The following is a 19323-nucleotide window of genomic DNA, read 5'->3' on the forward strand; positions in this document are numbered from 1 at the left end:
CCGGAAGTGAAGGGGTCGGGGACAAAAGGCAGCGCCGCGCCGCCCCCGGGCCCGGGCCCCGCCGCCAAGTTCCCCCCCTCCCGCCGCCGAGCCGCTTGGCGCCGGGGCTCGGGGCCGGGGGGGGCCGGCGGGGGGAGCCGCTCGCGCGGGCCGCGGCCGCGATGTAAACATTCCACAAAAGGGCTCCCCAGAGAGGGGGGCGTGGCGTCGCCGGTGGGAGGCGGGGTCAATCCGCCGCGTGGGTGGGCTTCTCGCAGTGACGGCGGCGCGGCCCCGCTAGTCTATTGGCCGGTGCTTTGGTCCCGCAGCCAATAGAATAGCGGGGGAGGCGGGACGGGGGCGGAGCGCGCTGCTTATACGGACATTTTTCTTCGGCGGTCGCTCCCCCTCCTCCTCTCCTCCCTCCCTTCCTCTCCACATCCCCTTCCTGGGGGCCGCGGCCAATAGGGGAGGGCTTGGTGGGCGGGGCCAGCGCGCCTATTGGCCAAGAGGGTGACGGGCGCGCGTCTCGCCCAACGGGCGCTCGGGGCTCCCCCCCTGCGCGAGGAGGGGCGGGATTTCCCGGGGAACAGAGAAGCGGGCAGCGCTCCGCCGCGGCGGCCGACAGACGGTTACTCCATCTTACCCCCCCCGCCGAGCCCCCCGCCCCCGCCGGGGCACCGGCACCGCCCCCGCCCGCCCCCCCCTCCGGGAGGAGGGGCGCGGGGACCCCCCCCTTCTCACTGCGCCGGGGACAGCCCGCCCCCGCCGCCCGCCCGGGAGGTGCCCGCCACCCCCGGACCCTGAGGGAGACCCGGCCGCTGCCAGGGCCCGCTTCGAGGTAAGGAAGACTGGGGCGGCGGGGACGGGAGGCCGCCGGGCCCGGGGCCGGCCCCCTCCGGCGATCCGTAGGGGGCGGAGCCCAGCGCCGGTGCGGCGGCGGCGCGGGGTTGGGGGGGGGCCGGTCGGTGCCCGCGGCGCGGCTCCCCGGGGAGCCCCGGCCCGCGCGGGCGGCCGCGCGTCCTCCCGCCCCGCCCCGCCCCGCCGGGGTGTCCCGGCCCCGGCATGGCGGGAGCGGCGGGCGGAGCGTGCGGCGGCCGCTGGGCGCGCTGCGAGCCGGGCGCCGCCTCCTCCCCCCGCCCCTCCGCCCGCCCTCCGCCCGGTGCCGCTCCCGGGCTGCGGCGGGACCGCCCCCGGCAGCGCTCGCCCGCATTGCACGGCCCCGGTACCGGCCGCACCGCGCGCCGGAGCCGCCGCCGGGGCTCCCCCTCGCCCGGCGGGGCGTTCCGAGAGCCGGCGGGGGGCACGGAACTCTCCCGGCCGCGGTGCTCACCCGACTTCCCGGCGGAGTTGCCATGAAAGCGCTTTGCCGGGCTCTGCCCTCCGCCGGGGTCTCGCCCTGCCGCCTCCCGCCACGCCGTGGGCGCTCCGCGGCGGCTCCGGGATCGCCGAGGGTTCCCCCGTCGCTTTTCGCAGTTTCCCAGCTCCATAGCGCAGCTCTCCAAAAGGACCTGTTGGAGCAACGTGTAGATGCATGGAAACCCGGGAGCTCCTCGTGCACCCATTAATTTTCCACCGATTTTAGTAGCGAGCCGGATTGCTCTGCTCGTCCTCTCCGTGCTGTGAACTTGGCAGACATTTGCATTGGTATTTCATGCCCTTTTTTTATTTCTTCAGGCTGTTGTACATCCCTAGAAACTACTTTAGGGTTTTTTTTTTGGTTTTTTTTTTTTGATAGCAGGAGGCTGGTGGAGTTCAAGTAGCTTGAAAACTGTGACCGTGCTTGGTGTCTGCTTAACTAAATCCTGGTTTTTCTACCTTCTCCTGGCCTAGGTTCAGATTTAATTTAAATAGTCATTATTTGTGTGAATAGCATGTGTGTTCAGATAGAAAAGTTACATCTCTAAAGAAAACCATTTATTTGAACCACTGAATGGGGCAAAATAACTTGTCTCAGCTCTATTTTAAACTAATTATCAAAGGCATCTCCAGCTGTGCCCGGATTTTCAGTCTCCCACTCTGTCCGGGGAAATCTTAACCTGGTCTGTGTGCTAAAGTGTAGCTTAAGGCTGACCTAACACCTCATGTTTCTCTTCTAACTTGTCTCTTTTAGTTGTGCTAACAGGTGTAGGGTCAGTAAACAAGTGGGAAATGCCCCGCTTAATTCAGTACAGTTGTATCTGCACTGGCCATCTTTCACTCCTAACTTGTAATTATTTTAAAAAATACAGTTTCAGAGAGGTAACCATTAGTATTAACATAGGACTAAAAGTAGAGTATTTTAAATTAAAATGGCATTTTATTTTAATATAGTAATTTTAAAGCACCTGTAAAACTTCCTTCATCGCATAAAGTATCTTGGCAGCCTGGTGGCAGCCTGTGCTGGATCTGCAAGGACAGAAAACCACTTTTTAGGGTCCTTTTTTCCCCTGCTGAGGTGAAGTTAGCAGTTTTTCACATGGGTACGCTCTTTGCAAAAGGAAATTGTGCTTTCTCACCCCAAAGTATTTCATTCTCATCCCTCCCACCTTCCGCTTCTGCTGAAGACACATGGTCTCAGCATGAATTTGTTTGAGACGCTGCAATGTAATCATTCACCTAAAAAAATGGCACTAATTTGCTCAAGTTTGGGGAAACTCCGGGTGATTCAGGCTGCTTTTGTGAGCAGTGTGGGGAAGGGGGATGCTCTCCCCCTGGCCCCAGCCTGGATTGCCGGGGGAGACCTCTGCACAGGCTCCTGGCACGTGTGGGTCTTGGAGCCGGGAGCATCGTGTTGGAATTGGCAGGCGGATCATTTACGTTTCCAGGATTTATGAATCGTTTTCTGTCCAGATTGCTGTTCTGGACTTCTCTAGCATTGGAAAGTTTTTATAGCTGTTGGAGCTGAAGCAAAAAAGAGCCCCGTAATAGCTGTCACTTTAGCCTGGGGTGTGCTTTTGGGGCCATGTTACTTTTCTCCAACCCTGCTGGGGTCTTGTCTCTTTTCATTTGGATAAATAAATAGTTCTGATCATTCTGTCTGTGCATGGGGTAGGTGCAGTCAGGGAATAGCACAAACAATGCTCTAAGCTCTGTAGGGCTTGTTTCGGATCATGTCTGTGCCGTGGGGTTTGGCACCCAGGCCATTTTTGGCAAAGCATGGATTGGTGCCTTATCAACTTGTTACCCATCTGGACAGAGATGAGTGGGGTTTATTCATGTCCCATCTGCCTCTTGACGAGCGCTGGCACAGTTGGCACAATGTCACCCTGCAGAAAACTCTCCTAACTTCTCCCAAAGCTTCAGGTAGTGCTTTTCCAATGCCTTTTTCTAAGGATGCTTCTCATTTCATTTTGGAATGATGCTCTGGTCCCGGATGTGCCTCTCTGTAGTGTGACCGAGGGGTTATCCCCATGCTACAGGCAAGGGATTCAGGTTGTGTGGCACAAAGTACAGCAGCGGCTGCTGAGCAAGCTGGGTCATGTTCTGGAAGTCGTGTTGCCGGGTTAGCAGTGCTGCCGGAACCTGAGCCGGCTGCTTTCCAGCAGGCACTGTGATGTACTCCTGTGTAATCCTCTGTGGGATGTGTCCTGCAGGACATCCGTGGCTGTTCCGGGATCAGAGCTGAGACTTACACTTGCTGCTCCTAACTTTTGAGTCCTCTTTCCCTCGAAAGGAAACGTTTTAAAAAGCGCTTGTATGTGTTAAACAAATCCTCTGCAGCTCTGCAATTTCCCTGCAGTTTTTCAGAGGGACCAAAATCCTCTCCAGTGGCTCTTTCACAACCTGTTGGTGAAGATGGTGTTTATCCACAGGTGTGTTGGGTTTCCAACAGGTGCTGAGGCAGCACACCTTTCCAATTTGCTTTCTTCCTAGTCTCTACTTGGCTTTTTCTTTTTACTTTACTAGCTGATCTATTATGCCAGAAGACTGCTTATTTGGTGGGAAAACCTGCAATAGAAATAATGGAGATTTTTGGGATATTATGTGGTAAAATGCTGCCACTTGAGAGGCAGTTTTGTGAGGGAAGAGGAGAGCACCTGGGCTCTCGTGCCTGTGTTGCTCCCATGGAGCAGTGAGCAGGCAGGAGGAGAGCCCTGCAGTGCTCCACCAGCTGAATCCAGCCTTGTCCCCACTTTGTTCCTTCTCTTTCTGTGTCAGTACTGCCACTCCTCTGCTTTCCTCAGTACCAGAGGGAAAGGGATGTGCTCCACTTGCCTTTATCTGTCCCACTGGCTTATGTGAGGCAGATGGATGGGGAAACCCTCTGATGAAGTCGGCGGGGTAGAATTGCATAATTTTGGTGTTGTTACTGAGATGCAATGTACTTTTTCTTAATTTTTCCCTTGCTTTACCAGCTGAGGATCCTGTGTGTGTGTGTATCTGCCTGATGCACCCTACCTGTGGCACAGAGCTGCTGAGCTGGGAGATGGCACAGGTGGGAAGATCCAGAGGTGTGTTCCCATGCAGCATCCTTTTCCTGTGAAGGGGAGCACTAAAAACCTCAGAAAAGAAACCAAATAGTTTTTGTCCTGCCCTAGACAGAATGGAGTGTGCTCTAAGTGGGGTTAAAAGGGAGTTTGGGTAGAAATGCTGCTGGAGAAAGGAAATGCAATTCTTGACTTGGTCTGCTCAGGTAGTGCTAAGCTCTCCTACACGCCTCCTGTTACTGCTTTTAACAAAGGAAAGTACCTGAATTTTGTGACTCACTTTCAATCTCTGCTGTATTTTCAGGGCTTTTCCACCCTCAAATTAAGGTTGTGGTTTGAATTGGGGCTCTCTAAATCTGCACTTCAAAGTCCATAAGGGGATGCCAGAGATGTGCGCTACATTTCAGAGATGACGACATAAGCGTAGTATTGTTTGTAATGTGGAGGGAAAACGCCTGGTACAAGTCTTTGATATTGTGTATTTATCCTTAAAATACCTTTCCCTTAGCTGAGTTTTGCCATCATTAAGGAAAAATCAGTTGTCACTGAGGGTGGAAGTGGGTGGAATTGCCCCTTTGAGCAGCACGCTTTGGTTAAATCAGTTCAAAATTACACGTCTAGTCTTGGGTTTCGTCTCAGTCTTCCTTCCTCAGCTCTTTGGTGGGCTGCAGGAGGTGTGGGACTTGCCGCACAACAGATCTCTCCAGCTTTTGAACGGAGGGGATCAGTGGAAGATGCCAGGTCAAGATTAGCAGGACTTCTGTGAGGAAATGAATGCACATTGGGACCATTCAGCATCTTATCTCCTTCTGCAGGATGCAAGACTGATCACTGTTCTGGTGCTGGTTTGCTTTCCCCTCTCTGTAGAGTTTGGGTGGTGGTGAATGCAGAGTTACCATCACTAGTCTATGTCTAGGTACAGCAGAGCTTTGAGATCATCTCTCTGCTAGGGTTAATAAAGCCCGTCAATTAGCAATCTTCATTAAGGGTTAGTTTGCTGTGAGACACTTACTCAGCGGAGATGCAGACCCTTGGTAGGAGTTGTGTTGTCTAGGAAGATTGACCAGTGCTATTGACTATTACCTATATATATATATATATGCATACACACGCCTATATATAATACAAAACTTCACACTTGAAGCAATTCCACTGCTTGGATAGATGCAGAGTCCAAGCTCAGTTGGTGAAGGTGAGGGGAATTCAGAGGGAAGATGAACCTGCACCGGCTTTAATTTTCACTTTACAGAAGTTTTAATATCAGCCTTACAGCAAACTAGGTTTTTGGCAGATTCTGCACTTGGTCTGCAAGAATCAGGCGCTTCAAAAACCGTGTTCATGCTGCTGGGGTGTGTGTGGTGATGGATCCTTGGTGCTATCATGATTCCCGTAGCCTCACATGCTGGGAATTTTGATGGCTTCATGGGGAAAAGTCTTCTCAGGCAGCTTAAGGTGACATTTTAATCCTCATAAGGGCACGTGAGTCTTCCAGCCATCTTCTGCCCTCAGGCAGCCTCTGCTTTAGGGGTTGGTCAGTCCATCTGAAGGGTCAAGTGGGGAGTGTTGCTTTGGGAAGTGAGACCCAAGAGTGGGACACTGAGCAGCCACCACACCACATATGCACCATGTATATCTATACACAGATATTGAAAAGATAAGGGGAGAACCAGCCTGGGAGATCAAAATCAAGTGGCAGGACTGGCTGAGGGACCAGTGTTTAGAGAAGAAGGGTATCCAAGCTGGTGAGTGGGTTATAAATAGCTGCCACCAAAGCTTTGCCCAGACTTTACTCATGCACTCAGCCATTGTCATGCAAAATCCTGGCCGGCTCTGCTTGTGGGTGGATGGTGTGAGGCCAGATTTACTCAGTTTAGTCCCAACCTTATTAACATAAAACTATGTTTTTGCAAAGCTGAACGTGGTCTGTGCCTGAGGAGAGTAGCTCCATGAGGGGAGTAGCTTCATGTTAACCTGTCTGGCTCTTCGTTCGTCAGCAGACACCAGTTGAAAAGACAACCACTGAAGTGCAGGCACCATTAGAGAAGTGAGCTCCTGGAGTAGCTCCTCTGCTTGCTGAGTGTGTGCTGGGGCTCAGGCTTACTTAGGGTTTGTAACTTGCAATTAAGATGCCATAGACAAGCTTTTGCCTTTACTTGGTGCAAGGGGTACTCCTCTGCTTCCTATCTGTGACCTGCCAGGTGACTGGGGGACCTCATGAGAGGTTAAACTGGATGAGTAACTTCAAAAAGAAATTAAGTCATCTTCCTTGTTGTCTTACCCTCTCCAAGTGAAAGGAGGGACTAGTAGAGGGTCTAGATTGGATACTGGGAAGAAATTCTTCCCTGTGAGCGTGGTGAGGCCCTGGCATAAGCTGCCCAGAGCTGTGGCTGCTCCATCCCTTGAAGTGTCCAAGGCCCTAACTGGGCAGGGCTTGGAGGAACCTGGGATAGTGGAAGGTGTGCCTGCACATAGCAGGAGGTGGAATGAGATGATCTTTAAGGTCCCTTCCAATCCAGATAGTTTCTATGTTTTGTGTCATGGAGGGGGATATCTCCATCTCTGTCCTGCTGTTTCCTGTTTCCATATTTGACGTGAGATATTAGTAAATGATCTTTGGGTTATTTGATTAATGACAGATTTAGACTGTGAAGAGCTGTCCTGACTTGGTAGGTGGGGATTGGCTCAGTTGGCTGTTGTACCATTATTTTGGGGGAATGTCAATGGTACAACGTGTTTATCCGTGTGTTTGCCTTAGCGATGAATGTGTTTAACTGACTGAAAGGGCCTTGCTTTGGAGCAGTCCTGAAGCAGAATAGGGTGGGTTTCACTGTTTTCTGTCCCTTAAACACCTTAATAGGCTGCCTGTGCTTTTGATGAACAGCAGATAACATCTCAAGGATGGCAATAACTATCAATGAACAGAAAACAGCTCTGGAATTTGCTTGCAGTTAAGAGTACTGGGGTGAGTAGTTCAATCCAACAAAGCCAGGAATTTTGGAGCAGGACAGTGGCAGAATGACCTGTCAGATTTGAAGTGAAATCAAGTTGCATAAAAGCAACTTGAAGTTGGGCAGAAGCATGAAGAAAAGTACTGGGGAGTAAGTGAGAGAGTTGCTGATCTGTGCTCACTGACATCCCTGGCAGGCAGGCAGGAATCCAGCTGCTGAGAGGGGCCAGGGTGCTGGCAGGACCACAGGTGTGTGGCATGTGGTATCCAAAAGACTCCTGGTGTAGTGGACCTCTGACTTTTCTCGAGGTTGCACATGGAACGTGTTTAATACATGTGTATTAATTGCAGAACACTTTAGGACTGCATAATCTGAAGTGACTTCACTCTCTCTGAGAGGGGTTCTTTCTGTTGTCAGTATAAACTGTGTGTAGGCAACACATCCTTCCCCAGTCTTGTGTTCAAACACTGCATTCATGAGCTTTGCATCGCTCAGGGTCTGTGTGTGCTTCAGATGCTTCAGTTATCAACATCCTTTAAGTGAGACTGAAGAAATCATTAACTTCCAAGTTCATACAACAATAAGGCTGTACTTTTTGTATTAAGACATGACTGCATGTCTTGTGGATCTTTAATTCCACTTTCCCATTCAAGATACCAGTACCTGAACAGACAGCAGACAGAAACTCACCCTACCTGCTTGCAGCAACCTGAGCATCACCCGTGTTGTGGGACGGGAGCGATGGATTGATTCCTGTGCTAACTGGCCTGTTTTTCCCAGGTTTTGTAGTGCTTCCCGAGCATGAGTTCAGCATGAAGCGGCGATTGGATGAGCAGGAGTCACCCGTGTATGCGTCGCAGCAGAGACGTATCACCAGCAGCACCGAGGCTTTTCCACACCAGCACCGCGTGCTCGCCCCGGCCCCGCCGGTCTATGAGGCGGTTTCGGACACCATGCAGTCGGCCACGGGCATCCAGTACTCTGTAACTCCCAGCTACCAGGTGTGTGGGCTCAGCCCTTAGATCTGTGGCCAGCCAGCACTGTGTCATGGCTCCGTAAAGTTCTGTGTTTGTGACAAGGTTTTGTTTTGGTAGCTAGGGTTTCCTTTAAAAAATGGACGATTTGAATATATCTATCTCATTTTCAATGTTTGGTTTATTGGCTTCATTCATGAAGCAGCATGGTGCAACTTGGCTTTCTTGAACATGATTCTTTTAATGATTCTCTCAGACCATGGTCTCTGAATCACAGTCAGGTTTATGGAGGGCTTTTCCTCCATTTTTCTGTTTTTCATCAGGAAAAGGTTTGCTATTGTAAAAGATGTGTGGTATCTTGGGTGATCTTAAGCTTAACAGACTAGATCAGCATTTAGATTGAAGACTTTCAGGAAAATTGAAATGTTTCAGAAAGCATTACCCCAGAGTCATTAGGTGGCACTCTTCCCTCTCTTGCCTTCTTTACAAGGAGCTGGCAGTTGGGAACGGGGAAGAAAATGTCTTTTTAAGAGTACACTGGAGATAGCTCTCAGTGAAAGAGCAGGGAAAGGTTATTTATGTGATATCTGTCTTTGCCACATTTCTGGCATGTTGAGTGTTCCATGCTTGTGTTGCTGGTGAGCTGTTCTCCTGTCTAGTACCTGATTTTACACACAGCTTCATCCTTGCTTCTCCAGAAGGGATGTTCGTAGTGATAGTGGCAGCCATAGAGCTGAAGGCAGACCCTTGCAGGGGCTGGAAGAGGGTTTGTTGATGCTGGCAGTCCTTCCTAAAAAGAACTTGGATGGACCAGCAAGCGCAGCTTTTTTTTTGTTCATGAGGATTAAATAAAGTATATCCAATCTAAAAGAGGCTTGAATGAAAAACTGGATTTGTGAAAATGATTTTCCAAATTGAAGCTTTCTTGGTATATGGTATGAAGAAGTCCCAAAAGTGCATGACTTCTGTTCCTTTCCCTGTTTTTCTAGGGGAAATACCAAGCTGAGTTTTCCCCTGAGCCTGCTGATGCCAGAGAGCCACAATTTGCCTTCCTGTACTGGAACTGAATATCCAGAAAGTAGCAGCCCATAAAGATTAATTCACTCAGATTATTACTTGTGACATACAGGGAAAGGAGAGAACCTTGACTCTTGTCAGATTAAAAATCCCATTTCATCCTCCTTTTATGTCAGGGGACATATTGGACAGTCAGTGGGGGTACAGGCTGGGGACAAGCTGTGTTTGGAATGTGTTTGGAGGGAGGGCTCTCCTGTATTTGGAGCACAGAATGAGAGTTGTCCGGAGTTTGTTGGGTAAGGTTGTTAGCAGTCATGGTTAAAGCTCAAACCGACTGTGTTCTGCTTCCTTAGCTGTATTCCCGGGTCTGGGGAGCTCTCTGCTGTGTGCCACACCGCCGTGGCTGTGCCTGACGTGCTGTTTGCCTTGGCAGGTGTCGGCCGTGCCGCAGAGCTCGGGCAGCCACGGGCCGGCCATCGCCGCCGTGCACAGCGGCCACCACCACCCCGCGCCCGTGCAGCCCCACGGCAGCCAGGTGGTGCAGAGCCACACGCACCCCACGCCCCCCGCCGTGCCCGTGCAGGGCCAGCAGCAGTTCCAGAGGCTCAAGGTAACATCAAACAGCGCTGCCTGAAGGCAACCAACCTCTCCCAAAATTCTTTGTGCGGCCAGAGCCCTTTTTCCATCCTTTTTACCTCCCTGCTGGTGACCTCCTAAAAGCTTTCACGACAAGGATTTGATGCTTCTCTCGTTTGGAAGTCTATTGAATGCAGAAATGGACTTTTCTTTCTGCCGAAACCCTGTTGTTTCAAATACCGTAATAAAAAGAAATTGGACTTGCTAGGAAAAGATTTGCGGCAGGGAGGAAAAGGAAAAAAGTATTGCTTAGGGTATTTGGATGAATGGGTTAAATTACCAAAACATTTGGTGCTTTTCTGAACACATGGCATATGTGGGTGGTTGTGTGGGAGTAATTTGGGAGTAAGGAAGGCTCTATTCTCAGATTATGTGCTGTAAAATCCTTAAACAAAGAGAAAAGTCCACCAAAAATAACCCCTTTAAGTAGCTACATTTGGAGAAGGCACATACATACAAATTGATGCCTGTTTCAGCTTCTTCCAAATACGGTGTGAGTCTTTTCCAGTTTTGGTGGAAACCACTGCCCTATCCTTTTGCTGAATGTGGGAAACTCCATTTCTACAGACTTCTGAAAATGGTTTCAAAAAGAGTGGTTCCTTCTCCCAGTGAAATCCGTGGAAAATCCTTTGCTAGTGCAAGGTTGGGGCTATACATGAGTGTTTCTTCCATTGCTGTTGTTTAATTTCAGACCAAAGAGAGGTGCTGTGTGTAGCTCTTACAGCTGCTGAGTGCGTGGCCTGGCTGCTGGAGGCACAGGGACCCAGAGCCCTCATATTAGGCTGTGGCTGTTCTTCCAGTACCTCTGAAAATTGGCTGTTGATACACGAATCATAAACCTCTTGCTGTTTGAGGTGTAAAACAATTTGCCGCCCACAGTTGCCATTTTCGAAACCCTTCTAAGTTGAACTGGAATGTCTGGCTTTTTGAGAGAAGTGCAAGCGTGTACCTGGCAGACATCTACTACACTGAATATGTCATTTCCACTTTCTGCTTATTCTTAGACTTCCATAATAATTTCCACATATGAATGCAGGAAAAATATTCAGTCTAGTTCTGTTTATCCTAGCAGTCACTTCAGTGATGGTAAATTTGGAGTATGGGTTTTTTTTTTTTTTAAATTCTGAGTAATTCTGCTGATCTCTGTTGCTTTTTTTTTTTTTTCCTTTTTGTCTCTTTTTGGTACAGTTTTATCTCGTGGGCCAGGAGTGGGGAGTGAGTACCTCTTATTCAAATGGTGCTGGTAGTACACTAACCAGGCTCATGAGCTTTTTGCTCCTTAATTCCCTGCCCAGGCTCGGGGCTAACAGCTGTGTTTTCAAATAATGAGTGTTTTACTGAACAATGGGAGGTGAAATCAGATCTTCTCTGCTAATATAATCTGTCTGGTCTGTCTCCAGGTGGAGGATGCATTGTCTTACCTTGATCAGGTGAAGCTACAATTTGGTAGCCAGCCACAGGTCTACAATGACTTCTTGGATATTATGAAGGAATTTAAATCTCAAAGGTAACAAACTGCATTTTGCTTCTTCCTTCCAGGTTAGAAGGAGTGTATGTGGGCATGGGAGCACAGGGCAGGAGCTAAATTCTGTTCTTTGTGTACAGAATAGCACACCTGGACAATGATGTAAAAGAAGTTGTGTGCTTTATTTTCTGAAAATTAAATGCATCCCTTTATTTGTATTAAGTCTCTGCTTAGAGTGGGAGTTCACAAGTTCAGCCTTGATAGCTGATTCATCTGGCTCTCTGGTTGTCTGCCCATTAATAATGGTCAGACTTGGGACTAGATCTCGTAGATGTAAAATGCTGTCTGGGCTAATAAAATAATGCTAATGTCACTCTTGAGATCAGCAGCGTGTTTATAGGACTCAGTTTTGCATTGTTTCATAGGCAGAGATGATAAGGGGAAAAAAACTAACGGAAAATTAGTGTGTGGAGAACTCTGTCCCACTGAAAGGTCCCAGAGGATCGTGACATTGTGATCTTATTCCTTCCCCAGTATCGACACACCGGGGGTGATCAGCCGCGTATCGCAGCTCTTCAAGGGCCACCCAGACTTGATCATGGGTTTCAACACCTTCTTGCCGCCTGGCTACAAGATTGAGGTGCAGACCAACGACATGGTGAACGTGACAACCCCAGGGCAGGTTCACCAGATCCCCACGCACGGGCTGCAGCCCCAGCCGCAGCCCCAGCCGCCGCACCCATCGCAGCCCTCGGCACAGTCGACCCCAACACCAGCACAGCCGGCGCCGCAGCCCACACCTGCCAAAATCAGCAAGGTGAGAGGCTTTGGGTGACCACCACTGAGAGCACGGGGATCCTGCTGCCTCCAGCTGAAGCTGGTGTGCAGTTAGAGGGTGAAAAATGAACTTCCACCTGCTTTTACACAGTGTCTGTGAACCTTCATGTGTTCCCTTTCTGCTGCTGGATTAGTTTCTCGTTTTCAAACTTGAAGATGCAGTCATAGTTAATTTGACAGCAATTCAAATAAGCTTTTCCAAAACATTAAGGGTTTGGAAAAGCCTTTTTGCTGGCAGTGGGGAACTGAAAGACAGAGCATCTGGTAAATGGCTCACACATTATTCAAGAAGTGATCCAGCAGCCCTAGGAAATAGGTTCCTAGTTAAAGCATGGGGCACACATTCTCTTCCTGCTTTTGTGTATATTGTCTTAGACCTAAAGTCTCAAGAAATTGCCCATAAAAAAGAGGTTGTGATAAAGATGTTCCTCTTGGTGTGAAAGTGTATATGTGCTTTCAAATGCTTGAGGCAATTGAGCCCTTAGGAAACCTTCATTTGTTATTTGGTGGATTCTGCATTGCTTGAAGTCTTCTTTTCAGATTGGAGGGTTTTTTTACAGGAGTCTGGTTCAGCTGTCAGCTGGAAGGGTGCAGGAGTTATTGGCAACATCTAAAGTGCAAGAGCTTAGGCAAGATGACCATGATGTTGTCTGTAGGTATTGGTGTGTGTGCTCAAAACAGAGACCTTTCAGTAACAATGGGAATTTGACTTTGGTTTAGATATAATCCAGATGCTACTGTCCAGAAGATGTATTTTATGTGAAACAGAACAGGATAACAGACATTTAAGGAGATTACTCCAGATAAAATACCATGTGTTTTAGCCTCAAAATATGAAAGTATTTCAGAGCTTTAGGGGGGGAATCTCCAAAGTTTCGAGGGTTAATCCCTAAACAGTTGGGTAACAATTGGCTGGAAAAGCTAAAGTAAAAGGTAATATGCAGTTAAAAAGCAGCAGAATTTAAAATGTGGCAGTTAGCTGATCTCAGGACAAACATTGTTGGGACACGCAACTTCCTGCTTAGAAATGGCAAACAAAAACATGTTGAAAGATTTGCTAAAAGATTTGCAAAGCTGGACACTGCAGATCATTCCAGAATGAACTTGCCTGTGCCAGATTTCAAGGATTTTTTTCTGAAGAAGTAGTACATGCTCTCAGTGAAGAGGTAGCAATCTCCTTCTTAGCACCATGGGATAAGTGGTTTTCTCCCCATTTACCTGCAAAATGGTGAACTATCTTTGTTGAAACTTTAAAATAAGCCTGAGAGACAGGCTAGACAATGAGATGAGATGTCCCTCCCAGGCAGGTAAAGCTCTAGCTGGGAGAGGCAGGACCTTGTAACAGGATAGTTATGTCCATCCTAAGACAGTTATTTACATTCTCAGTCCCAAAAACTCTGTGCAATACAAGTTTCGAAATTTAAAACATGAGAGGAATAAGTACTTCCATTTCCATTTAAAATTGTCACCTCAAAATTAAATTTTCACCCAGCTGTTTGATGTCCATTAAGAGTATTCAAAATAATTACTCACTGCCTGCTTTTTGTCTGAAGAAACTCCACTTTTCCCTTGCTATTGCCTTTTTACATCCCAGAATTCTTCACTAGGGGCAAAGGAACTTGGAGTGTTGGAGCCAGGCATACCTATGCATTTTTGCTCTGTTTAATTTTTGCCAGGTTTCAGTCCAAAGCAATTAGCAAGGAAAATCATCTTAATAACAGCAGCTTGAATGGTCCAGGCATTTTGCCTCCCTGATGGGGTTTAGTCTCCACTGGCCCACTAAATATTTATCTATCCCTAAGTGGATTAAAAGTGCCTTTATCCTGACCATAAAGGGATCTGCTGATTCCTAACACAGCTTGTTTTCTCCTCAGCCATCTCAGTTGCAGGCACATACTCCTGCCAGCCAGCAAACCCCTCCGATTCCGCCGTACGCATCGCCACGCTCGCCACCAGTCCAGCCTCACACGCCTGTGACAATCTCTCTGGGCACCACACCATCCCTGCAGAACAATCAGCCCGTCGAGTTTAATCATGCCATCAACTATGTCAACAAGATCAAGAATCGGTTCCAGGGACAGCCAGACATCTACAAAGCCTTCCTGGAGATCCTCCATACGTATCAGGTGAGCATTACAAATACGAATTTGGGTCTCTGTATGGTTATTTCTTTCTTTGCTTTGGGGAGCTCTGTCCAAAACTTGTATTTGGGTCTTCTGCTGTATTAGCAGTGGCCAGCAAATAATCAGAGTGGCTTTGATTACAAGAGACCTCAAAGACCATCTAGTCCAACCCTTTGCCATGGGCAGGGACACCTACTGGGTCAGGTTGCTTCAAGCCCTGTCCAGCCTGGTCTTGGATTCTGCTTGAACTAAGCAGAATTCTTGCAAGTTAAAAAGATTACATTGCAGTATGAAGTAGTAGATTTCATTCCCTCATCGTTGTTTGGAAGTGTCTGAAATGCTTGTGTAAAAACTGGATTTGGCGTTTTTCCATGAGCATGTGTCAGGATGAGACAATGTGGCCATAGCTCTATGTTAAAAGCAAAGAAACCACTTCCTTGATCACCATCTTACTATTTCCAGAGCCAGTTGGCCATTCAGGATGTATTTGTAGTATATATAAGTACAGATATTTAGAATATGTAAGAGTCATACAATTAATGTAGTATGATGCTTTACGTAGGAAGCCGAGACCTTTGCTGTTTCATTATTTATATCACTGAGGGTTTGTTTATTTTTCCTTTGTCCTTTGAATAGTTTGTGTGTCCTTTCTTCTGACACTTCTCTTTCCTCTGGCAGAAAGAGCAGCGTAATGCCAAGGAGGCAGGAGGGAACTACACGCCAGCTCTGACAGAGCAGGAGGTGTATGCCCAGGTGGCTCGCCTCTTCAAGAACCAGGAGGATCTTCTCTCAGAGTTTGGGCAGTTCCTGCCTGATGCCAACAGCTCTGTGGTGAGTACTCTTGGAGATAGGCTGAAGTACCTAGTGCAGACTGTTCTGTATGTAGCCAGCATTCAGAAAAATGTGCTTTTGCTGTTTCTTTCATGGGATGTGGGAATTGAATCAGGGGAATAGACTATGTTTTCTGGCTACAACTTGTCTCTTAAATAACTTGTTTTTAAAAGCAATTCCTTTGCCTAAAAGGGTTGTTCTAAGACTGCTGTAGCTGCAGTAAAATCCATTGGTCATCTAGAGCTAGGAGGAGCAGCAGATCCAACCTTGAGTGCTGCATCCAGCTCTGGGGTCCTCAGCATAGGAAGGACACTGAACTCTCAGGGCAAATCCAGAGGAGGTCAGCAGGATGATCAGAAGGATGAAGCACCTCTCCTGTGAGGAAAAGCTGAGAGAATTAGGATGGTTCTGCCTGGAAAAGAGGAGGCTCAAGGGTCATCTAATTGTGGCCTTCCAGTACCTGAAGAGATCCTGAAGGAAAGGTGGTTTTTACAAGGGCATGGAGTGACAGGACAAGGGGGAATGGCTTCAAAGTGAGAGAGAATAGGTTTAGATCAGATATTAGGAAGAAATTCTTCCCTGTGACGGGGGTGAGGCCCTGCCACAGGTTACCCTGAGAAGCTGTGCCTGCCCCATCCCTGGAGGTGTTCAAGGCCAGGTTGAATGGAACTCTGAGCAACCTGGTCTAGTGGAAGGTGTCCCTGATGGCGACAGGGGTTGGAAGTGAATGAACTTTAAGGCCCCTTCCAACCCAAACCATTCTGTGACATTTTGTGTGGAACTTAGCTCTAACAGTCTCACGGGTTTGTTTCTGAACAAGCTGTTAAGTAAGACAACTGCAGAGAAAGTGGAATCAGTCAGGAATGACCACGGGGGCACGGTGAAGAAGCCACAGCTCAACAACAAGCAGCAGAGACCCAACCAGAACGGCTGCCAGATCCGACGGCACTCGGGCACTGGAGCAACCCCTCCGGTGAAGGTAAGGGCATGTGCTGTTCCTTCAGAGCCCTGCTTGTCTCAGGAGGCTGTGGCAGAGCAGGATGTCTTTTCCGAGTCCTTGTGATTTTTGCAGCTTGAGAACATGGAACATAATGCTTGTCTTTAAAGCTTTCAAAAGTTCTTGTTTCCAAGCACAAGACTTTGCCTCTGATTTTTTGCAAACTGGTGGTGGTATCTGTGCCTGAGGGTGGGATATAGTAGTTTTAGTGGCTTGGGAAAACAGAGTTTTCATCACTTTATTATAAATATGTAGTTTCATTAGTGTTTAATGGGGGGGTGTTGTGGAGTGTGGAGACAAAAGTCTCAGTAATGCCACAAAATAAAGTTGTCCAAAATATTCCAAAGGCACTAAGGAAAAGACAAGCTGAGGGAAGGATAAAGGTGTGCCTGAAAGCTTTGTTGTAGTAAAATTTAGAGCAGATGCAGTGGAATCATGTTTCCTCATCTTTCCAATGATAAACCTTTTAATACATTGATTAACGATTATTCTCTCAGCAGAGTTGCCCTTTTCAAATGATGCACAATTTGTGAGAGCAGCAAGGTTTTGTAGAGCAACAAAAATTGTCCTGTGGCCAGGTGGCATCGTGTTTGTGCATGAAGGATAAATTTGCCTGCTTTTTTTGAAGGCAGTATATCTTCTTTTGTGATGAAAAGCATTAGCAGGCATAATTGTATCATTTAAATCCAGTGATTTCAGTCCCCTTCTGCCCTTTCTCTTCCTCTTCAAATCAAGGGCACCAAAATAAAGCACGTTTTGGAGGCAACTTTCAGCCTTTCTGAGGATGAAGAGTGCAGGGGTGGTATGGGGAAAATAAAGCATCTTGCAGTAGAATGCCAGAGAGAAAAATTGTTATTCTGGGGAGGTGTAAGACTTACAGAACTGGATGAGTGGTAGGAAAATAATTTATTCTGGCATTTTCCCAAACTAGTTATCAAAGTAAGATATGCCACAGTGTGATTGTTTCAATCACCTAGTTACAGGAAAGAGTGCAACAATGTATTACAAATATTTGAAGTGGCATGCTACTTATTAACATACAGTAAATTAACTTGTAGCACACGGTTTAATGGATTTTTCCTTCGACAAAAGCCACCTTACCTTTAGTGGGAAGCACATGGCTGGGTGAGGGAGCTGGCACTCATGCTTGATAGATAGTCAGATTATCTCAAGTTGCTGAACACTCCTTTTATTTTTAATTGCCTTTCTTTTTTTGATAACAGAAGAAACCGAAGCTGCTTGGTTTAAAAGATCAGTCTTTGGCAGAAGCCAGCAAGCATGGTGTGGGGACAGAATCTCTCTTCTTTGAGAAGGTGAGAGGCAGGATGCAGATGTTGCATGTCCTTGATGTATCTCCTTTCTGTATACACGTCTGGATTTTTATCACTGTGAAGTTTGTGAGATTTACACCACCCTGATAACATTTCTCAGCTTGACCTCAGATGTATCCTTTCACCTCTGAGTTGGATCCACTTAAATTTTTAAAAATTGGTGAAATTTTTTACATGTGTCTTTTCCCCAAAGCTCCTTCTCCAGCTTTCCATCCGCTGCTGCTGCAGTTTATTTGAAGGAATGGGAATTTTTTCCTGTAACCCACACTCCAAATTGTTTTCCCCTTTATAAAATCCTCGTACAGCTGATGATGTGCCTGGCGTGTCTTGCTGTGTTGGCACAGCTTGTACCCATCTACAACCAGCTGGCTGCAGTGGGGGAGCTCAGTTTACAAAGCAGCTGATTCATATTTACATTAGGTTGGGCTTTTTTTTCCCTGAGAGATTAATCTAATTAATTGCACGGTTGTTACCTGTTGCTAGTTCAGTACACAGATCAAGTAAAGGAGATATGGGATGTTTCTGAGTGGTACCTTGGTGTCTTCTCTAAGATGTCCACACGTTCCGTTATAGCTCAGAGGGGAGTATGGAACGAACTTAAAACAACCCTTTTGAGCAATATTCACACATTGATGACAGTCTTGGTTGCTCCCTGCTGATGTGGTGAATTTTGCAGCATGATGTGGAGCAGCTAATGGTAACTGGGAACCAATTTATTGCTTGGAGGATGTGTAGGTGTTAACATGAGTAAACCTAGAAATCCCTGCTGTGGAATTATAACCATAATGACGAATAACTTAACAACGATAGATCTCAATCTGATGCGTAGATCCAGCTGTTCTCATGGGAAAGGTAATGGTGTTGGGATGAATAGCTTGGCTTCCTCATTCTGTGAAGATCGGGGTTACAGAAGGAGGATTGTCTGGGATAATCCACGCTGGAAGCAGGCAGAGGCTGGAGAGGTGTTACCCAGGGCATGGGTCTCATACTCCTGCTCCCTACTTGAAATACTCTCTGGAGTTTAAAGGCAGCCTGGGTGGGTTTGTGGTGCTGCAGTTACAACTGATGTGTCCCCGATTCCAGTGTTTTGTAATCCAGCTGTTACAGGGTTCTTTGAAGGATTTAATTCTTCACTTGCAACTCCTTTCTCAGAGTAATGCTCCAGTGCTGGTATTGCAGGGAATTCCCAGCGTGGGGATGGCTCCCATCAGTACCTGTTTGTCTGGCCCTGTGTACAGGGCAGGTTCCCTCTGTCCAGCTCACTGAAAGATTTGTGTGCCTCGATGGGAAGCACAGTGTCAAATCCAGGTCTCCTAGACCTCCCCCTGCTTGGTATCACCCTGACAGCTCCTGATTTCCTTTTGTCTCCTCTCCATCAGGTCCGCAAAGCTCTGCGTAGCACAGAAGCTTACGAGAACTTCCTGCGCTGCCTGGTTATTTTCAACCAGGAGGTGATCTCCCGGGCCGAGCTGGTGCAGCTGGTTTCTCCATTCCTGGGGTAAGTGCAGCCCCTTTCCTTACACAAGGCAAGAAGCTTAATCTTGGTCTGTTTCTGCTGTGGAGCAGGAAAGGAAAGAAACACTAACCTTCATGGTCTTCTGCACTGCCCTTTCCCATTCCTCATCTGAGAGAGAGAGAGTGATTCCCAGCTGTGTCTTGACAGGCAGCATGCAGGAGCAGTGCAGGTGTTGCTTGTTGTGTTTCTTCCAGCAGAGCAAACAAAATTATTAGCAGCCTGTTATTGCAGTTTCTTGCTCTGAAATCATGGGTTATGTT

At 47.8% G+C, this 19323-nt stretch overlaps 1 protein-coding gene across 3 annotated transcripts in view; it reads left to right on the top strand.

The window, feature by feature from the left end:
* The window catches only part of SIN3A (SIN3 transcription regulator family member A), a 31809-nt gene that overhangs the window by 494 nt on the left and 11992 nt on the right, over positions 1-19323 (top strand). Inside the window, exons 1-10 of one of the 3 annotated variants that reach the window (XM_085070981.1) lie at positions 430-820; positions 8117-8337; positions 9761-9937; positions 11364-11470; positions 11963-12245; positions 14140-14391; positions 15067-15219; positions 16040-16198; positions 17440-17529; positions 18927-19045. In XM_085070981.1, the coding sequence (XP_084927107.1) occupies positions 8149-8337; positions 9761-9937; positions 11364-11470; positions 11963-12245; positions 14140-14391; positions 15067-15219; positions 16040-16198; positions 17440-17529; positions 18927-19045 (1529 nt within the window). In that variant the 5' untranslated portion in view covers positions 430-820; positions 8117-8148. Of the gene's footprint in view, positions 1-429; positions 821-1276; positions 1627-8116; positions 8338-9760; positions 9938-11363; positions 11471-11962; positions 12246-14139; positions 14392-15066; positions 15220-16039; positions 16199-17439; positions 17530-18926; positions 19046-19323 lie in introns of those variants that run through there. The other 2 variants (XM_085070982.1, XM_085070983.1) reach the window with 2 other exon arrangements.

This window comes from Lichenostomus cassidix, chromosome 10, assembly GCF_008360975.1.
Source record: "Lichenostomus cassidix isolate B80296 chromosome 10, HeHo_3.0, whole genome shotgun sequence".
NCBI lineage: Eukaryota > Metazoa > Chordata > Aves > Passeriformes > Meliphagidae > Lichenostomus > Lichenostomus cassidix.